This window comes from Procambarus clarkii, chromosome 91, assembly GCF_040958095.1.
Source record: "Procambarus clarkii isolate CNS0578487 chromosome 91, FALCON_Pclarkii_2.0, whole genome shotgun sequence".
Taxonomy (NCBI): domain Eukaryota; kingdom Metazoa; phylum Arthropoda; class Malacostraca; order Decapoda; family Cambaridae; genus Procambarus; species Procambarus clarkii.
The window spans coordinates 13124231-13151949 of record NC_091240.1 but is presented as its reverse complement, the minus strand read 5'-3'; the positions used below and the strand labels follow the sequence as shown (position 1 = coordinate 13151949).

At 43.7% G+C, this 27719-nt stretch overlaps 1 protein-coding gene across 1 annotated transcript in view; it reads left to right on the top strand.

Annotated features, from left to right (window-relative positions):
- The window catches only part of hob (bridge-like lipid transfer protein family member hobbit), a 118498-nt gene that overhangs the window by 48528 nt on the left and 42251 nt on the right, over window positions 1–27719 (top strand). Inside the window, exons 18-31 of the mRNA XM_045768139.2 lie at window positions 701–869; window positions 3392–3514; window positions 5194–5304; window positions 5931–6067; window positions 10791–10963; window positions 13265–13429; window positions 13572–13772; window positions 16632–16723; window positions 16940–17041; window positions 17839–17972; window positions 20218–20356; window positions 20495–20576; window positions 21408–21565; window positions 24854–25009. Of these exons, the coding sequence (XP_045624095.1) occupies window positions 701–869; window positions 3392–3514; window positions 5194–5304; window positions 5931–6067; window positions 10791–10963; window positions 13265–13429; window positions 13572–13772; window positions 16632–16723; window positions 16940–17041; window positions 17839–17972; window positions 20218–20356; window positions 20495–20576; window positions 21408–21565; window positions 24854–25009 (1942 nt within the window). The remainder of the gene's footprint in view (window positions 1–700; window positions 870–3391; window positions 3515–5193; window positions 5305–5930; window positions 6068–10790; window positions 10964–13264; window positions 13430–13571; window positions 13773–16631; window positions 16724–16939; window positions 17042–17838; window positions 17973–20217; window positions 20357–20494; window positions 20577–21407; window positions 21566–24853; window positions 25010–27719) is intronic.

The following is a 27719-nucleotide window of genomic DNA, read 5'->3' as shown; positions in this document are numbered from 1 at the left end:
GAGACCCGGAGGCATCCCTCCCTTCTCCCCAGTCGCAGTTTTTTCGCGTGTTTTGACATCCTGCCTCAGAACTGAAGGGTGGATAGCTGGGTGGGGGTCTGGGGCTCCCCTTCCCCCTCCCGAGGAGGGGGGGGGGGAGCTGCTCAGACAGCGGTGCGGAGACGTGTGATGTCATGCTCGTTTAATCTTTTCTTTTTGGGCGTTCTATCCACTTGTTCGGCTTTTGGTAGCAATTTTCAGCAGAATATGGGTTTGTTTTGGGACATCTACCTTTCTGGGTGCCTAACCTGGTCGATGGCAGACATAGAATGCCTCCAACCACACGGGGGTTTCTATAGGCCATTGCTCCCCTTGCCTCTTCTGAGGCAGGGGCCAGGTTCTGGCTCGTGGTCCCCGGTAGGCTCACAGAACTCCATACACATGACAGATGCCAAAGTCTGACATTAGCATATCAGCCTAGTAAGCTCCAGGGAGCCTCCGGGACTCACCCAGAAAATGGCGTTTCATTAGATTCAACACTGGTTTGTTTCCTTCTTCTTGGTATGAATTTTTGAACAAGTTCAGTGATGATCTTTTTGAAATGTTGCCATGAAGCTTCCATGTCTTGATTTCCTATAATAATAATGAGACTTATATGCAAATTTATAAAGTCTCAATTTGTTCCTGATTTTAATATTGAGGTTTGATAATTCCTTCACAGGAAATTAACGGTGGACACCTGGAAGCTAACATTCTCATACGAGTTCAATTTTGCTGATGCATTTAGTGATGATCTGCTGTCTGTGATCAAGTGGATTAAATTGGTACATAATCATCAGCCAAAGATCTTCACTGCTGCTAGTCTACTTCCACCTGATGTAGTTATAAGGGTAAGAATATTATTTAAAAATATTTAAGGCATAATTTTTTATAGTAAAGGTTTTTTGTTTTTTTTAAGAGGTATTTACTACTGAAATTTTCCAGGGACTCCAAAGCTGCTGATATTTCTAAACATAAATATAATGTATGGATTATTTCATCTGTTCAGAATATGTTATATAGGAGGCCATATTGAGTGCTGCACATGTCATCATTCTCATGCAAAAATCATGCTTTGAATTATTGAATAAAGCTATTTTATGAGTATGAATATCCAAGCCATCCTCCGAATTGACAGTACAGTTTAATACTAAGTGTAATAAGTACATTTCCCTACTGTCGTACATAGTACATAATTGCACGTATGAGGCTCTTAATACCACTTGTCTAGACATGAGACTGTTAATACCACTTGTCTAGACATGAGGCTGTTAATTTAATAATACCTGTCTATTCCCAATAGTTACATTCTGTACCTGTCTGTTCTCAATAGTTACATTCTGTACCTGTCTATTCCCAATAGTTACATTCTGTACCTGTCTGTTCTCAATAGTTACATTCTGTACCTGTCTATTCCCAATAGTTACATTCTGTACCTGTCTATTCCCAATAGTTACATTCTGTACCTGTCTATTCACTATAGTTACATTCTGTACCTGTCTGTTCTCAATAGTTACATTCTGTACCTGTCTGTTCTCAATAGTTACATTCTGTACCAGCTGAAGACAATATTTTAGGTTGCTTTTGGTTGTGGGGCCGCCTCCGGGGGTTGCTCCTTCCTTTCCAGCAGTTAAGGTAGTTGAGCTAGTGCTTCTTGTCAAGGATTCCATTCCTTCCTGGAATGGAATTCATTCCATTGCTAGTGCCTTCCATTCTAAGGGATTCTAAAAGTGCAGAATGTCCCACATTGGGGGGGGGGGGCTGACAGTCTCTTTTCAGGCATCTGATGTGGATCCTGGTTCTTTCCTCCAATTTCTTCGTGTTCCGTGGCTGAGGCCTCGTGGATTGTTGGGTCCATGGACCAAAGGAGGTCCATGGGTGCCATTCAACCCGTCTTGGTCTTCTGAGGGGTTTTCCTTCAGCGTGGGAACTTTACTTACCCCATCTCAGTTTGATCTTCTGAAAAGGCTATAAAGAACTCTGATAAAGAAAGAGATCTAGAGGGTGGTTCTGGACAGAAAAATCTCACCTGAAGTACACATAAAGAACATTGTGCAAGGAACCTATGCTATGGTTTCCAACTTGTGAATTGCTTTGAAATATATGGATGGCGAAATATTAAAGAAATTGTTCGCAACCTTTGTGAGACCAAAATTGGAATATGCAGCAGTTGTAAGGTGCCCATATCTCAAGAAGTACATCAGTAGACTGGAAAAGCTGCTGAGACATGCAACTAAATGGCTTCTGAGACCAAGAAACAAGAGTTACGAGGAAAGGCTAGAGGCATTAAATATATAAAAGCAAACAAAAATCAGGAGAAAAAGAGGTGATATGGTTACTACAGTATGCATGAAATAGTAACAGGAATTGACAAAATTGATTACCCTGGAGCTTTACCAGGCTGATATTCTAATGTCAGACTTTGGCATCAGTCATGTGTATGGAGTTCTAGGGCCTACCGGGGACCACGGCCAGAACCTGGCTCCCTCAGAGAGGCAAGGGAAGCAACGGCCTATAGAAACCCCCGTGTGGTTGGAAGCATTCTATGTCTGCCATCGACCGGGTCAAGCATTCAGAAAGGTAAGCATTCCAAAACAAACCCCTATTCTGGTTAAAATTGCTACCTAAAGCCGAACTAGTAGATAGAACTCCCCAACAGAAAACTAGGAAACTAGTATGACGTCACACGTCACCGCGCCGCTGTCTGCGCAGCTCCCCCCTCCCCGGGAAGAGGAAGGGGAAGCCCCAGACCTCCCACACCGGCTATCCACCCATCAGTTCTTTGGCTGATGCTATAGGCACCGGTTATGTGCTCTGGCTCCAGTAGTTGTTTCAGCATGCGTGTTTTGACATCCAGCCTCAGAACTGAAGGGTGGATAGCCGGCATGGGGGTCTGGGGCTCCCCCTTCCCCCTCCCGGGGAGGGGGGAGCTGCGCAGACAGCTGCGCAGCAACATGTTACGTCATGCTCGTTTGCTTGTTTTGTTTTTTTGCGGAGTTCTATACACTTGTTCGGCTTTTGGTAGCAATTTTTGCCAGAATAGGGGTTTGTTTTGGAATGCTTACCTTTCTGGGTGCCTGATCCGGTCGATGGCAGACATAGAATGCTTCCAACCACATGGGATTTCTATAGGCCATTGCTCCCTATGCCTCTCTGAGGGGGAAGCCAGGTTCTAGCTCATGGTCCTTTGTAGGCCCAAGGAACTCCATACACATGACTGATGCTAAAGTCTGACATTAGCATATCAGCTTGGATAGCTCCGGGGAGCCTCCAGGTCTTACCCAGAAAATGATGTTTCATTACATTCAACACTGGTTTTTTACTCAAATTTTCTAATAATTCTCGAATTTTTACTTTGTGTAATAATCTACAGGTACGACGCTGGTTAATGGAGATAGGTGATGATCCATTTGAAGTAAAGCTGCGTTACAACTATGAGCTTTTGGAAGATGAGTACCAGGAAAGCTGTAAGCGACTCAAAGCCTTGGATGCCAGGGTGAGTTGTTTACTTTGTTGGTATTATGATAAATCTAGTATGATATCTTTTTACAACAAACGCTGTCACATTCTGAGCTTTAAATATTAGTCGCTCACTTTTGCAGGGGCTCGTTTTTTCCAAGACTCTGCGAATTCTAGCTAGGGTCATTGACCTCCTCCATCATTGTCGTCATAGGCACTTTTTTAAACAGCCCTCACTGGGCCATGTGTGGGGAATTGGGAAGTACAGAAGTTTTTCCGGCACGGGGTGAGGCTGCTGCGTTCCGGGGAGTGTCCTTGGTTTGTTGGTGCTTGGTTGGTTGGGCCGGGGGTGTGTCATGTTTTGTGTTAAGTTGCGGCCCTCTGCTGCTGTTTGCGCACTGCGGCTTCTGAGTCCTGGGCGCACCTTGGGTTGATCCGATTCCGTTCTTCCCTGTTTGCGGTTGAAGGTGTCCCGAGTCGTCCTCTGTGTTATTGTGGCTGGCCAGCCTGTGTTTTTTGCCCGTGGCATTCGTAGATTCACGTTCGTGGATTCACTGCTCTTGCTGTTGTCTTGGCGGCGTGTCCTTGCAGACTTCGGGCACGGGGCTTTTTGGTGGTCATACAGTGGCCTGGCTGCTCATTGTCTCGTGTCGTTCCCTGGCCCGTACGGCGCTGTGTTGCCTTGGGCTTGCGGTTGGAGCCAGTTGTCTCGCTTTCCGTTGAGGGGTGCATGGTGTTCGTCTCCCGGATCAGTTCCTTAGACTTTCCTCTGTGGGTAGTTAGCTCCTGGAGCCAACGGGGCTTCCCCCAGAAAACCAGCGTTGAATATAATGAAACACCATTTTCCGAGTGTGACCCGAAGGCTCCCTGGCAACCCTCCCTCTCTCCGGTTGGCGGCTTTTCGCGGGTTTTGACATCCAGCCTCAAAACTGATGGGTGGATAGCCGGCGATCCACTAGTTTGGCTTTTGATAGCAATTTTCACCAGAATAGGGGATTGTTTTGGGATGCTTACCTTTCTGGATGTTTGACCCGGTCGATGGCAGACATAGAATGCTTCCAACCACACGAGGGTTTCTATAAGCCATTGCTCCCCTTTTCTCTGAGGGGGCCAGGTTCTGGCCGTGGTCCCCGGTAGGCCCTAAGAACTCCATACACATGACTGATGCCAAAGTCTGACATTAGCATATCTGCCTGGGTATAGCTCCGGGGCACCTCCGGGTCACACCCAGAAAATGGCGTTTCATTACATTGAACGCTGTTTTTTTTTTGGCCTTTCCCTTTGGCTTGAATCAGACTTTTTCTTCGTCCTCCCTCCTCCATGGTTTCTCATTTCCAATGATTGTGTGTGTGCGTCTTAGCCTACCTCATTGACTGTCTGGTTTGGGTTCCTAGACAGTATAGGTTGTCTGCAAGCCAAGGATCTGGCATTTGTTGGCCAGGTTTGGGTCCTTGGTCACCTGGTGGAAGTATGAGTTGGTCCTGTTATGGCTTTGGACCTGACTGAGCCTCATTTGGGACTTTCGGTCAGGTTCCTTAACCTTGCTGCATGTGGCGCTGCTCCATTTGGGCTTGTAGTGTCACTCGGCATAATCTCCTATCACTGTATAATGCCTCATGCCACTGTATATTATCTCGTACCATTGTACATTGTTTGGAGTGCCACTCTACATGGTCAGGTGCCACTCTAATGAAAGTTTTTTCTTCTCTTGTGCAGATAGATGAACTACGCAAAACCATGTTTCTCTTTCCAACTGGGAAGATTGAAGAACTTTACAAAAACCTACAAGAAAAAAACAGCGAGACATATATTAAACGGTCAAAGTTGGTAAGTGATGAAGATTTCTTTATAATTTTCATATAAAGTACCTATAGTTTTTTCTGCATTGAAAATATCCTAGTAAAATTAAATGAGTTTTCTCATGATATTGTTTTGATGATATAGTACATTTTAATACAGTATCAAATTTCCTATGACTTATGCCTCTGTATGTCTTAATCTTGCACGATAATTTAAATTCTAGTACATTAACGCTGCACTGCACTTTATAATGACATTAACAGGGTATGCCAAAAGTAAATTGCTACAAGAAGAGTATTTGTTCTTTTGGTATTGTTAATTAGCACTCAGGAAGCACAAAAATCCAAGTACAAGGTCTTTATCTCTTGTAGTTTAGCCGTAGTTGCCAGGAGAAGTTTCATTTGTTTTGTAAAAATTATTAAGAGTTGCTGCATTGGATTGACTTTAATTGATTTATTTTCAATGTTTCTCACTTTATTTAGTTTTGTTGCTCTAATAAGTTGTATCTTTGTGTCGAAGATGGTGTTTATTATGTTTAACTTTGAAAATAAATACACACACACACACTCACACAGGTGTGTGGAGGCCAAGACCGTCAGTAGTTTCAAAGCGTTATATGACAAAGAGTGTCACTCGCCAACTCTTGTTTTCAGATGTACGAGTCAGCCCCAATGCGCACTCAATTGTTCACTTGGACAATGGAAGATGTGGTTATCTTTGCCATGGCTGACCCATCCTTTCATGGTACAGACAGAGTGGTACAGCACATGGTTGATATTGATCCCGAGTCGTGAGTACTCTATATTGTTTGGATGTTTGCTATCATAATGTGTAAGTAAAATGACTTGTAAATGAGATAATGACACAAGATTAGAAAAATAAAATATGATATTTAATTTTAAAAGATTATTAGGTACAATATCATTGGTTGACTTGCTTTAGTTATCCTGGCAATCCCCCTCAGTAGCTTACCTGAGCTTAACCCTCAAACTGTAGGTAAAGAATTTCAAGCTATCTCCAGTTACATTGAAAAACCAACATGAATGTAATGATACTCCAATTTTGTGGAGAGCCCCAGTGGCTCCGTAAAGCTATATTCTGAGATAGTTATCATCTACTGGGTCACATCAGCCATAGAGTTCGAGAGACCTACCAGGGACTGTAGCCAGAACCTGGTCCCCTTCACAGAGGTGCAGGGAGTGGTGACATTTATTTTTGCTACCTCACCGGAGAAGACAACCATAAGGTCAGCAAGTCATAACAAACTCTGCTGGATTCAAAAGAGAACAAGGCCTCAAAACTGCTTAAAGAACTCCCCTATGTAAACAGTCAATCAAATTCTCTCTGAACTAGTGCAACCTCATTTGTCCCACCTCCCCCACTCATTTGGGGAAGGGGAGGGGATGGCAGGGAAATAGAAGATGTTGTTAAAGGAAAATCCGGATATTTTCTCATGGGATTTCGTCTGCGGAGGTTTGAGAGGAGGTACTTACCTCCTGTGGGACCTGGATTACGCCACGGTGATGGAACCGGCTTCATTTGAGTTCGGTTGTTCTTCTCTATATAGGGTGCGTTGCGATGTTCTGGAGTCTTCCTGGCTGGCAGACTGTCCCTCCTCTCTTGGTGGGGCTCCGCATGCTTGAGTGACGGGAGATTACCACGGTGTTGCAGATGTTCTTGGGATGCTCTCTGGAGTTTCTCAATGATTGCCTCTTTGCCCATGCACTTCCACGTGAGGTTGGTCTGGTGCAGCTGCATGCTCAGGTCCCCACTCTTTTGGCGGCTTTGGTGGTCGGTAACTTTCGGACTCGTGGTCATTTGGCCTCTGCCTTGCGTTTCTTTAGTCTTCTGGAGCTGTCTTTGGATTAGCTTTCAAAGGATGCAGGAGTGCAGGGCAGGGGGGGATTTTGGCAGCTGCTCTTCTGACGGGCTTTTCCATTGAATTCGGCTTAAGCCCTGGCTCTTCAGTCGCCTTAGCCTTTTTGTCCTTTGTTGTTCCTGGAGGACTGTTTCTCAGTTTTTGTTGGCAGTTTCTGCTAGTTGCTGACCTATTTTGGACTTGATGGTTCTCTTGGGGGATGGGGGTGGGGCGCTTCTAGCCCTCCAGGAAAGGTTGTGCCAGGGCTCGGGCCTTGTTTAGTCGGAGTAGGCTCCTAGTGCCAGTTTCTGAGTCCATGGGTTTCCCGGTGCCTCCTTCGTCTATTCGGCGCAGTGTTCACTCTGTACAGAGGTCGGCATCGTGGGATTCGTGTCGGCCCTTTTGTGGGTCACCCTGTTGATGATGCGATGGGGAGGGGGTGGGGTGGCCGTCTGTTTTTGCGCACGCCTGATCCAATGGGCATTTTGGGTTGTTTCTTGCAGTTTCTGGTGGTGTTCTTTCCTTCGAGGGGACAGGGCTTGGGGAGCAGGCCTCTTCCCCGTCCATCTATCAAGGTCATTTTGGAGTGGTTGAAACAACCTCGTCTCTCAGGTGGGTCTCCTGCCCATTTCCAGTTTCGAAACAGGATATGGCGGGTCTCCGGTCCATTCTGGACTTTGTCGGAACTGGTTGACTCCTTGCCCCTCCTTTCGGATGACCAAGTTAACCCAGGTCCGACACATTTTCGATCCAGGCACGTGGATGTTTGCCTAGACCTCAAGAACGCGTATTGGCACGTTCCTATCCATCCAGGGTTCAGGGATTGGTTAGGTTTTATGGTGGGGCGACAGACTTACCATTTTGGTTTTCTTCCGTTTGGGTTGAATCTAGCACCTCAAATTTTTGTTTGATTCAGGTTGTGGTGGCCCGTCTTCGTCTGCTAGGTCTTCGAGTCTTGGCCTACTTGACAACTGGTTTGTGTGGGATCCCAACCAGTCTGCTTGTCTGCTAGCCAGGGATCTGGGTCTTTCAACTCGCTGGGTTTGGGTTCCTGGTGAATTGGTGCAAGTCCCAGTTGGTTTCGTCTCAGGTTCGGACTTTGTTGGGCCTTGTGTGGGATTCTCGGACTGTCTCTCTTCTCTCCTTCCTGTGGCCTTGCTCCAACTGCAGTCCAGCTATTGGCTGTTTTTGAGGGGAACCCAGGTCACTCAGAGGTTGCTTGAGCAGCTGTGCGGGAGCCTTAACTTTGCTCTTCTAACTTTATCGTTGGGCAGAGTTTGGCTTCAGAGGCTGTTCTGGAATCTTCAGAGCAACCTCTTTTGCAAACCTGCAATTGCTGGGTTCATATCCCAGTGTCCTTGCTGCGTTCCTGGCTTCCACTTAGTTTTTTTTTTTTAGGGTTTGGTGCCATGGCGTCTTCCTTGTCCCTCATTTGATGTGTTCATGGCCGCCTCGTGTGTTGGCTGTGGCTTTGTGACCAGTGCTCACCAGTCCAGCCAGAGGCATTGGCAGCTGTCCATGCATCGGGCTCGCAGCACAGTGCAGGAGTTTGCTGCTGTGTGGCTGGTGCTACAGAGGATTCGCCTTCAAGGCTTGGAGATTCGGCTCCATTCGGATTGCTCCCCTGTGGTTCATGGAGACCAGGCAGGAGATGATACACGTGTGATCTATCTCTGTTCCATTCTTGCCCGCTTGCCTGTTTACCCACCTGCCTGCATGCCCACTTGCCTGCCAATCCACCCACCCACCTGAATGCTCGCCCACCCAACCACCTGTTCACCCATCAACCTGCACACCCATCTGCCTGCTCACCCATCCACACACCTGTTCATCCACTTTCCTGCCCACCCACCTGCCTGCATGCCCACTTACCCACCTGCCAATCCACCCACCACCTGTTCACCCACCTGTCTGATTGCCCACCTACCCATCTGTTCACCCACCTGCCTGCTCACCCACTTGCCTGCTCGAACCTGTTCACCCACCAAGCCCATCTGCCTACCATAGAACCACCCATCCAAAACCCACCTGCCTTAACCCACCTATCCCTGCCTGCCCACCCACCCACCTGCCTGCCTACCCACTTTCTCTGCCCACCTATCAGCTAGGCAGCTAACCACCCACCCAGCCTCACACACTAATTAGTGTGTGACAATTCAAATCATTAGTGTGGTATAAAAATTGTTGGAAATGGTCCCTTTTGGACTCAGAGGTGAAAAAGTACTCTTATCCTGAACACGTGATTATCCGGCTGGGGGTCCTTCCCATATAGTCCGGATACTCGAGTGGAGACAGTAATTGGACAGACTTGTTGCAAGGCAAGGAAGTAAATGAGATGTATGTCAAGTTTTGTGAAATATATAATAAAGGCACAAAAAAATTTATACCAAAGCAGAGATGCAGAACTATGAAACAGGATTGGTTCAACAGAAATTGCTAGAGGGCCAGAGACCAAAAGACACAAAAATGGAATCAATACAGGAAGAGGCCAAACCCCCAAACATACCAGTGATACAAAGATATAGCTTTTAAATACATGGATGATGAAATACTAAAGAAATTGTTAACGACTTTTGTAAGACCAAAGCTGGAATATGCAGCGGTTGTATGGTGCCCATCTCTTAAGAAGCACATCAGCAAACTGGAAAAGGTGCAACAACATGCCACTAAGTGGCTCCCAGAACTGAAGGACAAGAGCCACGAGGAGAGGTTAGAGGCATTAAATATGCAAAAGCTAGAAGATCGTAGAAATAAAGAGGCGATATGATCACTACATACAAATTAGTAACAGGAATTGATAAAATTGATAGGGAAGAATTCCTGAGACCCAGAACTTCAAAAAGAAGAGGTCATAGATTTAAACTAACAAAACAAATCTGCCGGAAACATATAAGAAAATCACTTTTGTAAACAGAGTGGTAGATGGTTGGAACAAATTAGGTGAGAAGGTGGTGGAGGCCAAAACTGTCAGTAATTTTAAAGTGTTATATGACAGAGTGCTGGGAAGACGGGACATCACGAGCGTAGCTCTCATCCTGTAACTACACTTGGGTAGTTACTATCTCTTAGAATTACGTAGGTAAACAAAAAAAAGGTAAAATACTTGTATACTCAATGTCGGTGCTGACTGTACAAGTAGAAAAAATCGTAATTTTATTTCAAAACGTACTAATTTTATAAGAAAATTCAACGTAAATATGTAGTAAGTTGTCACGGATAAGCTCCGATATGCCAACGTCGTGATTGGCTACAGCTGTAAGATAAAAAATGTTACATTTTCTCTGATTAGCCAAACTAAAAGCCTAGTATCATCTAGCGAGACCTAAGTTAACTACTTAAGAATCTTCGTAAGTACAGTATACTTCTCTGAATCGCCCTTTGGTGCGTTCTTAGCTGGTATTTAGGAACCTTTGTAGCACACATACTTACGAAGAAATACATGGAGCTTCTGGAATCTAGGTCCAGGTTTAGGGTTGTTGGTAGATTGCATGAAAATAGCTTCAGTTAGTGTAATAGATCCTTCATGAGGCTTGCCCTCAGGGAAAAGAAGTTTCTTGAAGGAACAAGGAAAAAAATATTTGATTTGTTCTTTGTCATGATTTACATTTTGTTTTGTAAAAATTTTTTGTTACTTACTCATTGTTATTTTTGGTAGACCCTGGCCTGAGGAGGGACAAGAGTTCTCTACTTTATGGTGCCGTATGGTGTCTGCCTCTTGTGCAGAATGGAAGTTCAGGTTGCGTGATTATCCACAATCCCTTCTTCACATGAAGGACTTAGAACTGTGGGGACGACTTATTGGTGCTGAACAGAAGGCCAGAAAGAGAGGTAAAAATTTAATTATAATGTCTTGTGGTTTTAATAATATTTAAATTTACATTTTACAGCATTTTAACTCTTAAATGTCGCAAAACAGGGGCCAGGAATCAAAAAATATTCGAATTATGTAAAAATTGCTTAAAAGTGTTAAACAAATCTCCAACATATTGGCTTCAGTGTCGTGAAACTTAATCAAAATATTTTCAGAAATTGACTTTAGACAAAAATTTGTTAAAAAGAAGAATGTTTTGTTGAAAGAACAGCTCCTATTAACTGGAACTGATGGATAATGCAGTAATAAAAGATGTAAACACTTGTCCAATGCACAAAGAAGAGGAATAGTAGTAAGAAGTGTCCACAAAGTGGATATGCAGCTGGTGCCTTTATAGCATTGCTGAGTAATACATAATAAAACAAATAATAATGAGTAAGTATGTTATTATGCTTTATTTTGTTATATAAATAAATTGCCAATGTTAATATCTGTTCCTTTCATCAATGTCTAAAAAATATTTTTTCTGGGGGGAGCCCCGTCGGCTCCCCGGAGCTATCCAGGCTGAATGGATATGTATAACTTTTTGGCATCAGTCAAGGAGTTCTTGCCTACCGGGGACCACGAGCCAGAACCTGGCCCCCTCAGAGAGGCACGAAGAGCAATGGCCTATAGAAACCTCCTTGAGGTTGGGAGCATTCTATGTCTGCCATCGACAGGGACAGGCACCCAGAAAGGTAGGCGCCCCGAAACAAACCCCTATTCTGGTAAAAATATTGCTACCGAAAGCCGAACAAGTGGACAGAACTCCCCAAATAAAATTATCTAATTAGCATGACGGCATCACGTCGCTGCGCCACTGTCTGTGCAAGTCCCCCCCTCCTCGGTAGGGGGAAGGAGGGAGCCCCAGACCCTCCACGCCGGCGATCCAACTGAAAGTTCTTGGCTGATGGAAGTACTGGCCAGTTGAGTGCCTCTGGCTCCGGTTTTTGTTTCAGTTCTGTGCCTTGTGGTGTGGACTGTCTCTACCGGTGGGGTGTGAGCCAGGAGTAAGATTACAATGTCCTGGTCGTTAGACCTGGTGGTCTGTTTTCTTCTCCTCTTCATTTTGGTCCTTGGGTTGCTGCTTGGTTGGTCGGGCTGGGGGGGCCTCCTTGATGTTCAGTTGCGTTTTTTTTTGCTGTACTCTGCGTGTCTTGGCCTCTGGGGTCGTGGACGCATTTTGGTTGATCACGTTCCCTTTCTTTCCTCATTCATGTTCTACGGTTCAGGTCTACAGGGTCTTTGTTTCGTCTGTGGTTTTGTTTATTTAGGTTAGGGGAATGGCGTCTGCCTCCTGATCTTTGGTGAGGTAGCTCCGGGGAGCCGACGGGGCTCCCCCCAGAAAACCAGCGTTGAATGTAATGAAACGCCATTTTCTGGGTGAGTCCCGGAGGCTCCCTGGCATCCCTCCCTCCCTCCGGTCGGCGTTTTTCGCGTATTTTGACATCCAGCCTAAGAACTGCCAGTTGGATCGCCGGCGTGGTGGGTCTGGGGCTCCCCCTTCCACCTCCTGGGGAGGGGGGGGTTGCGCAGACGGTGGCGCAGCAGTGTGATGACGTCATGCTAGTTAGATAATTTTGTTTGGGGAGTTCTGTCCACTTGTTCGGCTTTTGGTAGCAATATTTTTACCAGAATAGGGGTTTGTTTCGGGGCGCCTACCTTTCTGGGTGCCTATCCCGGTCGATGGCAGACATAGAATGCTCCCAACCACAAGGGGGTTTCTATAGGCCATTGCTCCTCATGCCTCTCTGAGGGGGCCAGGTTCTGGCTCGTGGTCCCTGGTAGGCAAGAACTCCTAGCACTTTGACTTATGCCAGAAAGTTATACATATCCATTCAGCCTGGATAGCTCCGGGGAGCCTCTGGGACTCGCCCAGAAAATGGCATTTCATTACATTCAACGCTGGTTTTTTAGGGGAAATTATTTTTCTGGGGAAAGCCCCTTTTTCTTCAAGTAATAATTAATGTTGGTGCGACTATCTGAGACATTAACCTGATTTTTTTTCTTCATTTCTATATACGTTTAGATATTTCGCATCATCGCGGTTTAGTTTCAGCTTTTCTCTGTCTTTCTTTGAGAGGTCTTGTCTTAATGACCAAAGTTTCCCACTCTCATTACTTTGCAATTGCATGTGTGAGAGTGAGTGAGCGAGTTAATGTTGGTAATAGTGTGTGACATCGCGTCATAAAATATATTTTTACTTATCAGATTTCAGGTTAGGTAGTGATGAAGTAATTTGTAATACATAGAATTCTAAGTACAGTATTTTCTTTCAGCAATAAGAAACGTAAAGGTTGAGGTTGGAACTCCATGGTCAGATGTCACAGTAGAACGAACTATGTCTGCACTCAAGTTCTATCATGATTTTTCCTGTGAAGTTAAAACATTTACAGCGGCTTATGGACCATGCTGGGAACCTGCTGTGGCACAGTTTAACATTGGTAACATTGGCACTAGTATTATTTTTCTCTTGTATCAAAACTAAAAAAAAAATAAAATTTGTTTATTTGTAAAAATAATCCTTATTAAAAGAGTATTCATGATGCTTAGAATGTTGTTTTTTAAATTGAACATGATTTTCAGCATTATCTCTGATCAACCAGCCATCCCGTGACCCTTCTATGCCCTTGCCATGGTGGGATAAGATGCGACTCCTCTTTCATGGGCGTCTGACTCTTATGGTAGAGCGCATGACTTTGCTGCTTCATGCATCGTTAGATCCCTATAACACCACAGAAGAAATGGAACTCACTTGGACTAATCTAACTATGGATTGGACTAATGGTATGTCACCCATATTTCAGTTCAGTACCTTCGCTGTAATTGTATTCTAAAAGCATAACTAACTGTATTTAATGTAAAAGATCTCGGTATTAAATGCACTATCTTTTGAGTAGTCATTCGATAAAATTCTATGGATATTTTAGCTACTACTGTAGCTAGTACCATATTTTTTTCAAAATGGTTACCACCTACAAAGACAAACAAAATTTCAGTAGATAAAGTGTATATGGATTTTTCTGAAGCTTTTAATAAAGTACTACATGGCAGACTATCACAGACTTGCAAGCACATGATTAACCCTTTGACCACACAAAACATATATAGATGATGGGAGTAAGTTTACCGAAACCGCGCAATACATATATAGACGATTGAGGCTCTAGTGCACGATTTTAAATGCCCCGCGAGGGACAGGGGGCAGCTATAGTCCAGCCACGACCGATAGTGACCAGATACCATCTAGAAAAAAAAATCGTGGAGAACATTCCCTGGTGTGAGAGCCTCGGTACTGAGTGAGCCAACAAGGCTGACACACACAGCATGAGATCGCAACACTGCTGTTCAGCTTGTGACAACAGCATCACCTAAAAATGTCAAAATATATATGTCGATGCTATTATTTAGAGATGATAGTATTACAGAAGACCCTCTGACTGATAAAACTGACCAGGATTCTGATAATAGCAGGATTGTGGTGATATTTAGCACTGTGGTCCATGGTGGGAGGAGTAATGCTGAGGGAGGTGGTGTTGTCTTCTGACTGTGTGTGGCGACATTTCTATTGACTGGACTTACCATACCAGCTTAGTGGTTCACTATGGTGAACATAAATGGAAATACTTATATATAACGTGTGTATAGATTGTAATAACAGCAATAGGAGTATATTGGGAGCCGCCATTTTGGTGAGGAAGGTGCGTCGTCTGCATGACAAGTCGTGTTGTTTACTTGTGGCCGCTATGGTCTTTGGCCACCATACCAGCTTATTTGTACAGTTATGGTGAATAAAACGTGTAGATACGTATATATAATGTGTGTGTATATAGTGTAATGACACCACAAACAGTATTATTGGAGGAGAATTGTTAGTGCATCTGGTCTTGAACCAGTGAGGGAGACAGCCACCAGCTGACTGTGTGTGTGTGTAGCTATGTCTCTTATTGCCTGAACTCACCATACAAGCTTAGATGTATAGTTATGGTTAACAAAACATGTAGATACAGTACTTATATATATATATAAAATGTCTGTATATAGTGAATAAAAAGCAAAAACAGTATGGTGGGAGGAGGAATATGTTGGCAAGTAAGGTGTTGAGGGAGGGAAGGTGGAGGTGTTTGCTGGTTGGTGTGTGGCAGCTGCTCGTTGGTGTTTTGACTCACAATAACAACTTAGCGGTTCGTTATGGTGAACAAAACATGCAGACACTTATATATAACCTCTTTATATAGTGTAATAATAGCAAAACTATTTGTTTATTGTTTTATGAACATAATAATTGAATCACTAATATGCACATCATACTTTTGAGTATAACAATGATTCACCCCTTTTATTATATAAATATATCACACTACACATTATTTAATAATATAACTAAGAAAAATTAGTTGTCTCAATCTCAATATTACCTAATTATTTCAATGTCTCAGAGACATTGAAATAATTAGGTAATACAGTAGTATCTATGTGGCAACTCCCACCTGACAACTCGGGTGGAGCTGAGCGCCTCCGACGATTGCCGTTTCAACGCCTACATTTTGCCAGACTTCCTCGGCCTATTGAGGCCAAAATATGGCACCTACAATTTTTTTTATATATTTCCCATGCTCAGGGAACACAAATGAAAAATTTTTTAGAAGACAAAATTTTTTTTTTTATTTTTCCTGGGGGGGTAGCCCTGTCAACTCCCAAGAGCTATCCAGGCTGAATGGATATGTATATCTTTCTGGCATCAGTCAATGCATGGAATTCTTGCCTATCTAGGACCACGAGCCAAAACCTGGACCCCCCTATAGAGAGGCACGAGGAGCAATGGCCTATAGAGACCCCCCCCTCCCCTGTGGTTGGGAGCATTCTATGTCTGCCATCGACCGGGATAGGCACCAGAAAGGAAGGCGCCCCAAAACAAACCCCTATTCTGGTAAAACTATTGCTACCGAAAGCCGAGCAAGTGGACAGAACTCCCCAAACGAAAATTAGCAAACTAGCATGATGTCTTCATGTCGCCACACTGCTGCCTACGCAACCCCCCCCCCCCCTCCCCGGGAGGGGTCTGGTTTTTTGCCAGACTTCCCTACCCTATTGCGGCTAAAATATGCCATGTACGATTTTTTTATATTTTTTCCGTGATCAGGGAACACAAATGAACACTTTTATAATTTTATAAGACGAAAGAATTTTTTTTAATTTTTTTGTCGCACCTGTGGGTGTTGAAGCCATTTGGGCCCCTCACAGCTTGAGGGTTAAATGAGAAGGGTTGACGTGTATTTATTTTATGTTGCAGTAATATTTACTGATGTAATCAATCGGATTAAATGATTGAGTTCAGTACGCAAAGGTACGCGAAATAATTATACTCTTTCATAAAGAATAATACTTGGAAAGAAAAAGCAATTAACTGGACTCGATAATATTTCCAACAAAACGTGGAGGATTTCATGTTTCAGCTTGACGCTGCCTCCCGGCATCATGAGGACTAGGAAGGATCTAGCAAAATATTGCCTTACTATAGAAACATTAATTTTGTTAATGCTATGTATTAGTGATGTTAGTAAATGCTAATATTAGTAGCTAAATGAGAATAAACTGTTGGTTATTTCCAATAGCCATTTCATTATATTCAACTTTTTTTTCCAGCAAAATTAATTTTTAAAGGAGAATTAAACGTGTTTGTTAGAACGGCATCCAAGTATGATGATGCCAGACTACTGCATTTGCCAAACCTTAAGGTAAATAAATCAGTCTTAGTTTCTCTTTGTTTTGAATTGCCAAGACAAGTCATTTGAGAAATGCAAAATTATAGTAGGTTAATTAGTAATACAGTATTGCATGTGCCTGAAATTTGAATTTACAGTATAAATGTACAATATCTCATTCCATGATGTTTTCATAGATTTACTTCATCACACTGAAAATTGTTTAAAAAAATTGGCTGCTCTTTTTAGCTAACAGTGAAGATGAATTGGCAGTGCCATGGCAATCCCAATGACCACCACTCTGTCATGCTCTGCGCCCCAGACAAGCTACCAGAATACTCTAGCAATCAGGTAATTTTATTTTGCCACATTTATCATATTTCTGTATGATTTAATTTGAAGTTTTATCAAAATAAAGGGATGAATTTTTATCCCTGAACTACACACGAGTTTCAGAAGGCATTATCTGTATGTTCGGGAAATTAAGGAATTCCCAATTTACTTTTTCTGTTGGGGAGCCCCGTCGGCTCCGTGGAGCTATTGGACTGATATTAGTTAATATTAGTACAAGGCTTCAGTCACATGGAGTTGTCATGCCTACCAGAGACCACTAGCCAGAACATGGTCCCCTCAGAGAGGTGCAGAGAGCAGTGGCCTATGAGTCTCTCATGTATGAAAGTATTCATGTCTGCAATCGACCGGGGTTGAGCGTCCAGAAAGGGAAGCGCTCCAAAACGGACCCCTCCTAGTAGAAAACCTGCAACCCGAGACCGAACAGAAACTAGAAACTCCTCCAAGGAAAACAAGCTAACAAGCAACATTTCATCACACAATGTGCTGCTTGTTCGTGGGGGACAGGGGGAGTCAGTCCCTCCCCCCTCCCCCCTCCACCCCCCTATATTTCTGGTTCCCTTTAACCCTTACATTGCTCCAATTGCTGTATGTGATTTTTCTCATTTGGTTTGTTAAATATTTTTAGTTATGGGCACCTAGATGTAGAAATTTTTTAATAGTTGCACTGTTCATGGGTTAAGTCTTAGTTTTAGATATGTAATAGTCCTTTTTACTCGAAGAACAGTTTGCAGAGAAGTTTCAAAGATAGAGCTTATATACAAAATATATGCTACATGAAGGGTTTTCTCTTTCAGGAACACGATTCTTACAGAGCATTTCGTTCACAGCACTTGAATATGAATATTGTCCTTGAAACCAAGACTATGAAGAAGAATGATGCAATTGTTAATCCAGTCATTGAGGCTTTGTTTTATGGGAGCACTCTCAGGTAAGAGGAAACAATATATTAATAAACTAGTAATCCACATTTCTTCTTACAACTTTGCCTGCCTTTATTCTCCAATACAAGTTATTTGTCATGCCTTCCACTCACTAGTACAAATTATCATAAAAAAACAGCGTTAATTGTAATGAAACGCCATGTTTTGGGTGAGTCCCGGAGGCTTCCCGGAGCTATCCAGGCTGAATGGATATGTATCTCTTTCTGACATCGGTCAATGCATGGAGTTCTTGCTTACCGGGGACCACGAGCCAGAACCTAGACCCCTCTAGACAGAGGGGTCTAGGTTCCCCCTAGACCCCCTCTAGACATGAGAAGCAATGGCCTATAGAGACCCCCTGTGGTTGGGAGCATTCTATGTCTGCCATCGACCGGGATAGGCACCCCAAAACAAACCCCTATTCTGGTAAAACTATTGTGACCTAAAGCCGAACAAGTGGACTGAACTCCCCAAACGAAAACTAGGAAACGAGCATGACGTCATCATGTTGCTGCGGTACACCCCACTCCCCGGGAGGGGGAAGGGGAGCCCAAGATCCACCTGTCGGCAAGCCAACCTACAGTACTTAAGCTGGATGTCAAAAAGCATGAAAAACACCGCTGACCAGAGGGAGGGAGGAATGAGAGGAGCCTCCGGGACTTGCCCAGAAAATGACATTTCATTACATTAAATGCTGGTTTTCTGGGGGGCTCCCCGGAGCTAACTACCCAAAGATAAGGAAAAACAGGGACTTACACGGGAGGCGGTCCGTCCTCACTCCTCAACACAAAGTTGAGACAACTGGCTGCAAACGTCTGACACTCTTCGAGGTTGGCTGAATCTCTTCCTGTGTGGGACCTTACAAAGGCATCTTTTCAAGACTACCTTACAAATTGATCTTTTCCTATAATCTTTTCAATTCTACCTTATGCTTTACAAGCTTGGCTACATACAACCTACAAGTACTAATGCCAAGGGTGTACGCGAGTGTGTTATTTGTAAGCACACAGAACGAAGAAACAGGAATCGAAGATCTATCTGTACCTGGTGCAACGAGAGCGAAGTCGCACCGTGTACCATGGATTACTTCGTTGATTATTACTCACTTTTGAAGTACTGAGTGTGTAATACAGTGTGTTACTGTGTAAATAGTGTGTTAAACTGTACATATTGTTATTTTAGTGAATTTTTAACAAGTAATATTGCGACAATAAACATTGTGGACACAATACTGACACATGTATCACAGTTCCATGGAACATGATGAACATTCTATTGTATACTTATTGTAAAGGACACAAAGATGCATCATATATGATAAATAATAAATCCGCATTGGAAATACATAGAACAAATAATTGAAAATATATTTGTGGCAACATCGTGTTGCTTGAATGGCCCGCCCGACCATGTCTGGGAGCTTCACGCACGGGCGACTAGCCCCTGATGACGTCACAGCGCAACCCGTTCTCGCAAATTTAATAAGTCAATATTGACTTATTAAATATGTGCATAGGTGACATACTTAACATAATTGATACCCTTAAAAAGATTCATAGAAAACACCGACCTTACCTAACCTACTTAGTATGTTAAAATAAGCATCTTATTGCTTCGTAATTACAATTATTACCTAACCTATAATAGGTATAGGTTAAGTAATAATTGTAATTACGAAGCAATAAGATGCTTATCTTAAGATACTAACAAGGTTAGGTAAGGTCGGTGTTTTCTATGAATCTTTTTAAGGGTATCTATTATGTTTAGTATATCACCTATGCACGTAGTTAATAAGTCAATATTGACTTTACGAATTTGCGAGAACGGGTTGCACAGCGCATCTTGTCCATGTCCCCACAGCCAAAGTAAGTGGAATTTAGTATTTATTTTTACATAGACATGTTCAGGGGTAAGAATTTATCATTTAAAAAGAAAAAAAAAATTTTGGGGAGCATTTGATTTCATGCACACAGGGAGAATGTCAGAATAAACTCAGTGCATCACAATGGTTAAGAGTTAATGTTACCCATGAGAATGAATGTGATTTGGGCTCGATATTGACTGGCAAAGACCTGGTATAATTTTATGGATTTGGGGCTATCCAGACTGGCTAGAAGCAGGGAGCCAATTTGGACCCAACATTTCAAGGGACCCAACCCAATAGAAAGACTCGTTTCATTACATTCAGTGCTAGATTTTTTTCATTATTGTATGTTTTAGTCTACTAGTTGATAATATTTTCTTTCTCCTCAGATGGTTTGAAAATCTGAAATTTATTCTGTCTGGGGTTGCTCGGCCTACTCGACGGGGTCCTCTTTTCAACAACACTAAAGCTCGCAAGCCTCAACTCTCACGTCACTACAATACAATACATCTCTCAATATCTTTCCAGGTGGGTGTGATATTCAATATCATTGTATTAAATACTGTTCTGTAATAAGTACATGTGAATGTGATAAATGTATAAGAAATAAGAAATATAATATTTAAGTATTTGATCTTCTATATTGGCAATTTTCTCACCATCTAGAGGTTTGATGTCAGATACTGGATGTCTGTTGGTGTTAAGAAAGGTTTTCACCTCAGTGGGGAGCGGCTGTCTCTTAGTTCAGGTTAGTGTTTCAAACGATTTTGTTGTACCCTAAATTTATGTAGTTTATTCATGTATTGAAATAAGATTAAAATAAGATTTATTAATTAATTGATAATAACAGAACTCCCCAATCAAAAACCGGAAAACAAACAGGACATCACCACGACCGCCTCGCATCCGTCTGTGCAACCTTCCCCTCCTCCCCGGTTGGTGGTGGGGGGTGGGGGGGTCCCAGACTTCCACGGCGGCAACTCTTCACAGTTCAAAGGCTGTTGTATTCACCTAGTTGTGCTTGTGGGGGTTGAGCTCTGCTCTTTCGGCCCACCTCTCAACTGTTTACTAACTACTTTTTCTGGGGTGAGCCCTGTCGGCTTCCTGGAGCTATACCAGGCTGATATGCTAATGTCAGACTTTGGCATCAGTCATGTGTATGGAGTTCTTAGGGCTTACTGGGGACTATGGCCAGAACCTGGCCCCCTCAGAGAGGCAAGGGGAGCAGTGGCCTTATAGAAACCCCCGTGTGGTTGGAAGCATTCTACGTCTGCCATTGACCGGGTCAAACATGCTGAAAGGTAAGCATCCCAAAACAAACCCATATTCTGGTAAAAATTGCTATCATTAAGCCGAACTAGTGGATAGAACTTCCCAACAGAAAACAAGCAAACAAGTATGACGTCAAACGTCACCGTGCCGCTGTCTGTGCAGCTCCTCCCTCCCCAGGAGGCGGAAGTGCTGGGTTAAGTGCCCCATAGAGGTTATATATACTGTAGTATAATTACTCTGTTACAGTTGTCCCTTTAATACCACAACTGCTTGGCCATTATTTTTCATGCAATATTTTTGTTTTCAGAGCATAACTTGGCATTGATACCAGTCAACGATGGACTTCGACATCGTCCACGTAGCTGCTGGAGTATTGTCTTTCTTAACACTGAATTGTGTCATGCTCAGATCCGGCTTCAGAGTGTCTTGAAAGATTATACATGTTTTCCCAATGAAGAACAACAGGTACTCTTTTAGATTATTTTCTAGCATAATAAGAAATTTACACTCTTAATTCTTTGCTTAAAAGAATTTTTTGGGGTAAATATTTGTTTATTCACATTTTTGGGTTTAAAGGTTGACAGGGTTTGACATGTTCGCAAGTTGTTTGATGTATTTCTTCATTCTTCTATATATTTTAAAGAAGGTCTGAGAGAAAATGATAACCCATATTTCTAAGGGGAGCCCCTATGGCTTCCCGGAGCTTACTAGGCTGATGTGCTAATGTCAGACTTTGGCATCAGTCATGTGTATGGAGTTCTTATGGGCCTACCGGGGACCACGAGCCAGAACCTGGCCCCCTCAGAGAGGCAAGGGGAGCAATGGCCTATAGACACCCCCCCCCCCCCCTGTGTAATTGGAAGCATTATATGTCTGCCATCGACCAGGTCAGGCTCCCAGAAAGGTAGGCATCCCAAAACAAACCCTTATTCTGGTGAAAATTGCAACCAAAAGCCGAACGAGTGGATAGAACTCCCCAAACAAAAACGAGCAAAGTCGTCATCCGTCGTCGTGCCGCTGTCTGTGCAGCCCCCACCTCCCCGGGAGGGGGAAGGGGCAACCCCACACCTACTGCACCGGCGATCCACACCCCAGTTCTTGAGGCTGATGCTATCGGCTCGGTTGTGTGCTCTGGCTCCAGTACTTTTGCGGCGCTGTGCCTTGTGTGTGGCTGCTGTACTCCAGGGGTGCGAGAGCCAGGAGTTATTCCTCAGTACTCGGGCTGCATGCGCCTAGGGTTCCCTTTCCTAGGTGCCTTGTAAGTACTGCCCTTAGAGCTTGGGGCCACCGTCTACAAGTTCCTCGGGGTTGGCCTCTGTGTGTCCGTTATACTGATACTGCTCAGTTTCTCGGCCGCTCTTTGGGTACTTGGGGGGGGGGGGGTTGTCTCCCCTAGTTAACCTTAGGGTAAGAGGCAGTTTTTGCACTGGTAAGGGGTGCAGAGTGCTGTGCAGCTAGTTGTCACCTATCACAGAGACCGTCTCTGTTCCTTGGGGTACGTTGTCCTCTTGCGGGGTTTTGTTTTTCTTTTTCTTTTTGCCTTGGTGGGGAGTTCTGCCCTATTTGCCACTGGTGTTTGGCCTCACCCTGATACTTGGTGGTGCCCCCTGCCTGGTCCCTGTGAGTGTACACGTCCCTGGGGTTCAGCTGTAGACAGTTTGTTTGGTAGTTTTGGGAGCCGGTTAGCAGTACCATGCCTGGGTTTACCTGAGTGCGAGTCCTCTTTAAGTAAACGCTCAGGACCCTGGGAATTCCATAGGGGACGCGTGGGTCTGATGGATGTGACCCCGGGGTCACCTCTCGCTTCGTGTGAGTTTGAGGGTTGTTCGGTCCCCTTGTCTCAGGGCGACCCTCACTGTTTTTGCCGTCATCATGCAGCCTGTTGGGTCCTTGACACTTTAGACCCTGAGTCCTGTACTCACCTAATTGTGCTTGCAGGGGTTGAGCTTTGGCTCTTTGGTCCCGCCTCTCAACTGTCAATCAACTGGTGTACAGATTCCTGAGCCTACTGGGCTCTATCATATCTACATTTGAAACTGTGTATGGAGTCAGCCTCCACCACATCACTTCCTAGTGCATTCCATTTACTAACTACTCTGACACTGAAAAAATTCTTTCTAACGTCTCTGTGGCTCATCTGGGTACTAAGTTTCCACCTGTGTCCCCTTGTTCATGTCCCACCCGTGCTGAAGAGTTTGTCTTTGTCCACCCTGTCAATTCCCTGAGAATTTTGTAGGTGGTTATCATGTCTTCCCTTACTCTTCTGTTTTCCAGGGATGTGAGGTTCAGCTTCTTTAGCCTTTCCTCGTAGCTCAATCCCCTTAGTTCCGGGACGAGCCTGGTGGCATACCGCTGAATCTTCTCTAACTTTGTCTTGTGTTTAACTAGGTATGGACTCCAGGCTGGAGCTGCATACTCCAGGATTGGACTTACATAAGTGGTATACAGGATTCTGAAGGATTCCTTACACAAGTTTCTAAAGGCAGTTCTTATGTTGGCCAGTCTAGCATATGCCGCTGATGATATTCTTTTGATGTGGGCTTCTGGGGACAGGTTTGGTGTGATATCAACCTCCAGATCCTTCTTGTTTCTTGCTGGTGACTAAAATTTACCCAATCTATGGATGATAATCTTAGGGTACAGGCTGCTCTGGTGTTGAATCCTAGGTTTCGGTTGTTGCAATGCGCTAGGTTGGTTGCTCACCCAGATGCCCCGCGGTTTCCCCCGTTTTGCTTATAGGGACCCGGATTTGAGGGTGGGGGTCGCTTCGACCCTGGTTCAGTTCACACTTCCTGGTTCTTCCCTTCCTGTTGTTTGTTCTGGTCCCGCTCCCCTGTTTCAGGCCTCAAAATGTCTGAGGGTTTCAGAGTCGGGGCAGGGGTTAGTTGGTCTTGAGACTTGGGCAGCCTCGGGGGATGCCACTTCTGGTGTGGCGACGGAGGCATTCGAGTCTCCTCCCCCAACCGAAGCCTCTGGGTCTGACCAGTGGGCCTCATTCTATCCGGCTTCTACGGCTACCCCGGCCTTGTCTAGTGGGGTTGGTGCTTGTGGGGAGGTCTTGGGCCCAGTTCCTGCTGAAGAGGAACCTGGGGCTGGGAAGGGGCTGACTTGGGGGCCTTGGGCCCCGCTGGACCCCGCCTGGGTTTTTCTACCCTCTGAGCGGGGTTTACTGTTACAAGGAGTGGGGTTTTCTTCCCCCCCCCCTGCGTACAAGTTGGATTTGGTGTCTGCCCCTCCCCTGGTTCGGTTTCTTGTTCCCCGGGTGCTTTGGTTCCGTTTTTCCGGAGGTTTTTGGCTTATCGCAATCAACCTGCTGCGGTGCGGGCGGCCCTTGCGGCCACCCGCATCGTAGGTCGTAGTAGTTTGGTTTGGAATTCCTACTTTTCTGGGTGCCTGACCTGGTAGATGGCAGACAAAGAATGCTTCCAAGTACACGGTGGTGTCTTTAGGCCATTGCTCCTCGTGGGTCTCTTGAGGGGACCAGGTTCTGGCTCTGGTCCCTACTGGGCTTAGAACTCCTTCAATTGACTGTTGCCATGGTCTAATATATACCAATCAGCTTGGTATAGCTCCAGGAAGCATCCGGGTCTCACCCAGAAAATGGCATTTCATTACATTCAACACTGGTTTTTTTATTATTATTATTATTATTATTATTATTATTATTATTATTATTATTATTATTATTATATTATTATTATTATTATTAAAACGTTGCTAGACTTAAAATTAAAAATATATAATAAATTTCAGGAACCTTTATCTCAACCAGTTGAAAAATTTTATTTCTTGAATGTGAGCAAAGTGGCCTACATGCGTGAGACCTTGACCTCAACCCCTTCTGGAACTAGCCATGATCCAGACCAGCGTGATACCCCAAATCACCGCCTTGTTGTATACGGCCTCAAGGTAATTTTTCCTAATTATTTAACCCTTAAACTGTTGACACAACCAAGAATGTTCTCTCCAATTATCCATAAACTACCTAACAGTGAGGGATGTTTTAAGGTGCCACATAAGATTTAAAACTCCTGCAGGTACATGGGACTCACATCTACTTCCTCAGGCCTCTAGTAAACAGACATCATCTTTGGAAAAAAAATTGTTGGTTCCTGCCTGGACTTGAAGACTTTGGTACTGAGAGAGCGACCATGAGTAGTGCATGCAGTAGTAGCTCATAGTACTCTCACGTAGCATGTGTCAACAGTACTGTTTCACTTAATTAACCCTTAAGTTGTGCAACACGTCATATGATGGGTTGAGTGACTTGCTATAAAATGCGCATCCCATCATATGATGTATTGGAGTACTACGCAAGATTTAAACGGTACGCCGATGCACAGGGTTCATCTCACCTTCATCAGGGCTCTTGTAAACAGATGCCATTTTTTTTTTTTAAATCATGGGCCAAATTCACGGGTGTGAGGGCCTCAGTATTGAGTTAGCCACCAAGCCTGATGCACGCAGCATGAGCTCTCAGCACTGCTGTTCAGCTTGTGACCACAGCATCGCCTAAAAATGTCATAATATATATGTTCATGCTATTATTTAGCGATGATATTATTAAAGAAGACCCCTGTAATTCTTTGTTTTCTTATTAATACCTTTTATAGTATAGGCAATAGGTATTTTTTTCCCCACGGACCTAGAATGTACTGCGCCTGGCCGTGTGACCGCATTGCTTACTGTTAACTCTCGCGGCTGAGAGCATTGTCTCAGAATATTAGCCAGAGAAAATCTGATTCAGACAAAAATAGATAAATTGATGATTTCAACGGTTCGTGAAAGCACCCACAGGGAATTCAACAAGTCATGCAGCATTCGCTGGCAACGAGTGCCCAACAAGCCATGCTGCACCCGCCGATGCTGAATTCCTATCAAAAGTCGTGTAGCCTCCACTAACGATATAAAATATGATGGAAAGGCATCTAAATTACTGTAAGAAGTGTTGATAGAGTACAGTATTGTAAGTGTTAATGATTATTTAAGCCTTGACAAAAAGATACTGTACAGTGTGAATATACAGTAGAAATAATTTTCAATTGTGAATTAGAATTAGAACTCATGTGAATTAGTAATAAGGCTAGCTGTTGTGTGAAGTGAATGCCTGAAAATAAGTGTACATACTGTATGTACCCTGTATACAGTACTGAACAATATAAAACAAGCGCTGCAGAGGATGACGTAATCTTCACAGCTTCTTATTCTTCAGCTTCATTAAAAGTAAGTCAATTTACCAATTTTATTATAGTATTTCAACATATTAATTGTTTTTTCTTCAACAAAAACTACACATTAATCTCTGCAAATGTATATTCTATCATTAGCAGAGAAAAGGTGAACTCAAAATATTTTGTCTTGGCTAGCTCTCAGTGACAAGGCTCGATCACCATTATTATGGCCTGGCCGCCACAGCCGGTGTCATAACATTAAAAATACATTACCTGCACTGTTCAGGGTAAAACAAAACACATCTCTAAAATTTTATTGAGAAAATATTAACAATCACTGATTGACATGAAATATTTTGCAATACCAAGGAATGAACCCATTATTTCCCACCCATCTGGACTTGTTCAGACCGTGTTCGCACATCATCCATGCAGCAGCCACCAGCTGGCTTAATCGTCGGCATGGCACTAAATTGGAATGCAACAATTACACAATGAACTTTATTTAATTTTAGTTATACAGTATAAAATATATCCTACCTGAATGTTACTTGAAAAATTACCCGACTCGACTTAACTTCGGAAATAACGGAGCTCCGGCCGACGACCAGGGTACAGCCCCATATAGGCCGTTAAATTGAGTGGATACTATATAGTGAATAAAAGCAAAAACAGTATGGTGGGAGGAGAATGTGGGCGAGTGAGGTGTTGAGGGAATGAGTGGCAGCGAGTGGCTGGCTGGTGTGTGGTGGTCAATCCTCGTTGCTTTTTGACTCATAATACCAACTTAGTGGTTCGTTATGGTGAACAAAACATGCAGATACTTATATATAACCTGTGTATACAGTACAACCTCGATTCAACGTACCCCGATTCAACGAATCTCCGGCTAGTTCGCACACTTTTCAGGCCGGATTTACTCACCCGGTTCGACGAACAATGGTTCACCGAAGCGGGGGATGTTCGGATTTGCTTACGACGTTGAGACAGAGTTCACAGACATGTGGAAAACTTTCACATTCTATCACAGATTACAATTATTAATTCCTTCATATGACAAGTGGATCTTCGATCACACAAGTGGACCACACAAGTGGACGTCACAAGTGGTCCACAAGTGGTCCACAAGCTTACGATGTTGGGAAAGAGTTCACAGTGGTGAAAACTTTACCATACCATCACAGATTACAATTAATAATTCCTTCATATGACAAGTTGGATCACACAAATAGACCACACAAGTGGACTGTGGACCACAAGTGGTCCACAAGCTTACAATGTTGGGACAGAGTTCACAGAGTGGTGGAAAACTGTCTCATTCTATTCTGTATCTATTTACAGTGTGTAAAGATACGGTGAAGGATTGATGTCATTTTTCTTAACAGCTTTGCCCTTATTTTTCTTTGCTGTTTCCCTATCTTCTCTGTTAATTACCTCTTCACTCATTG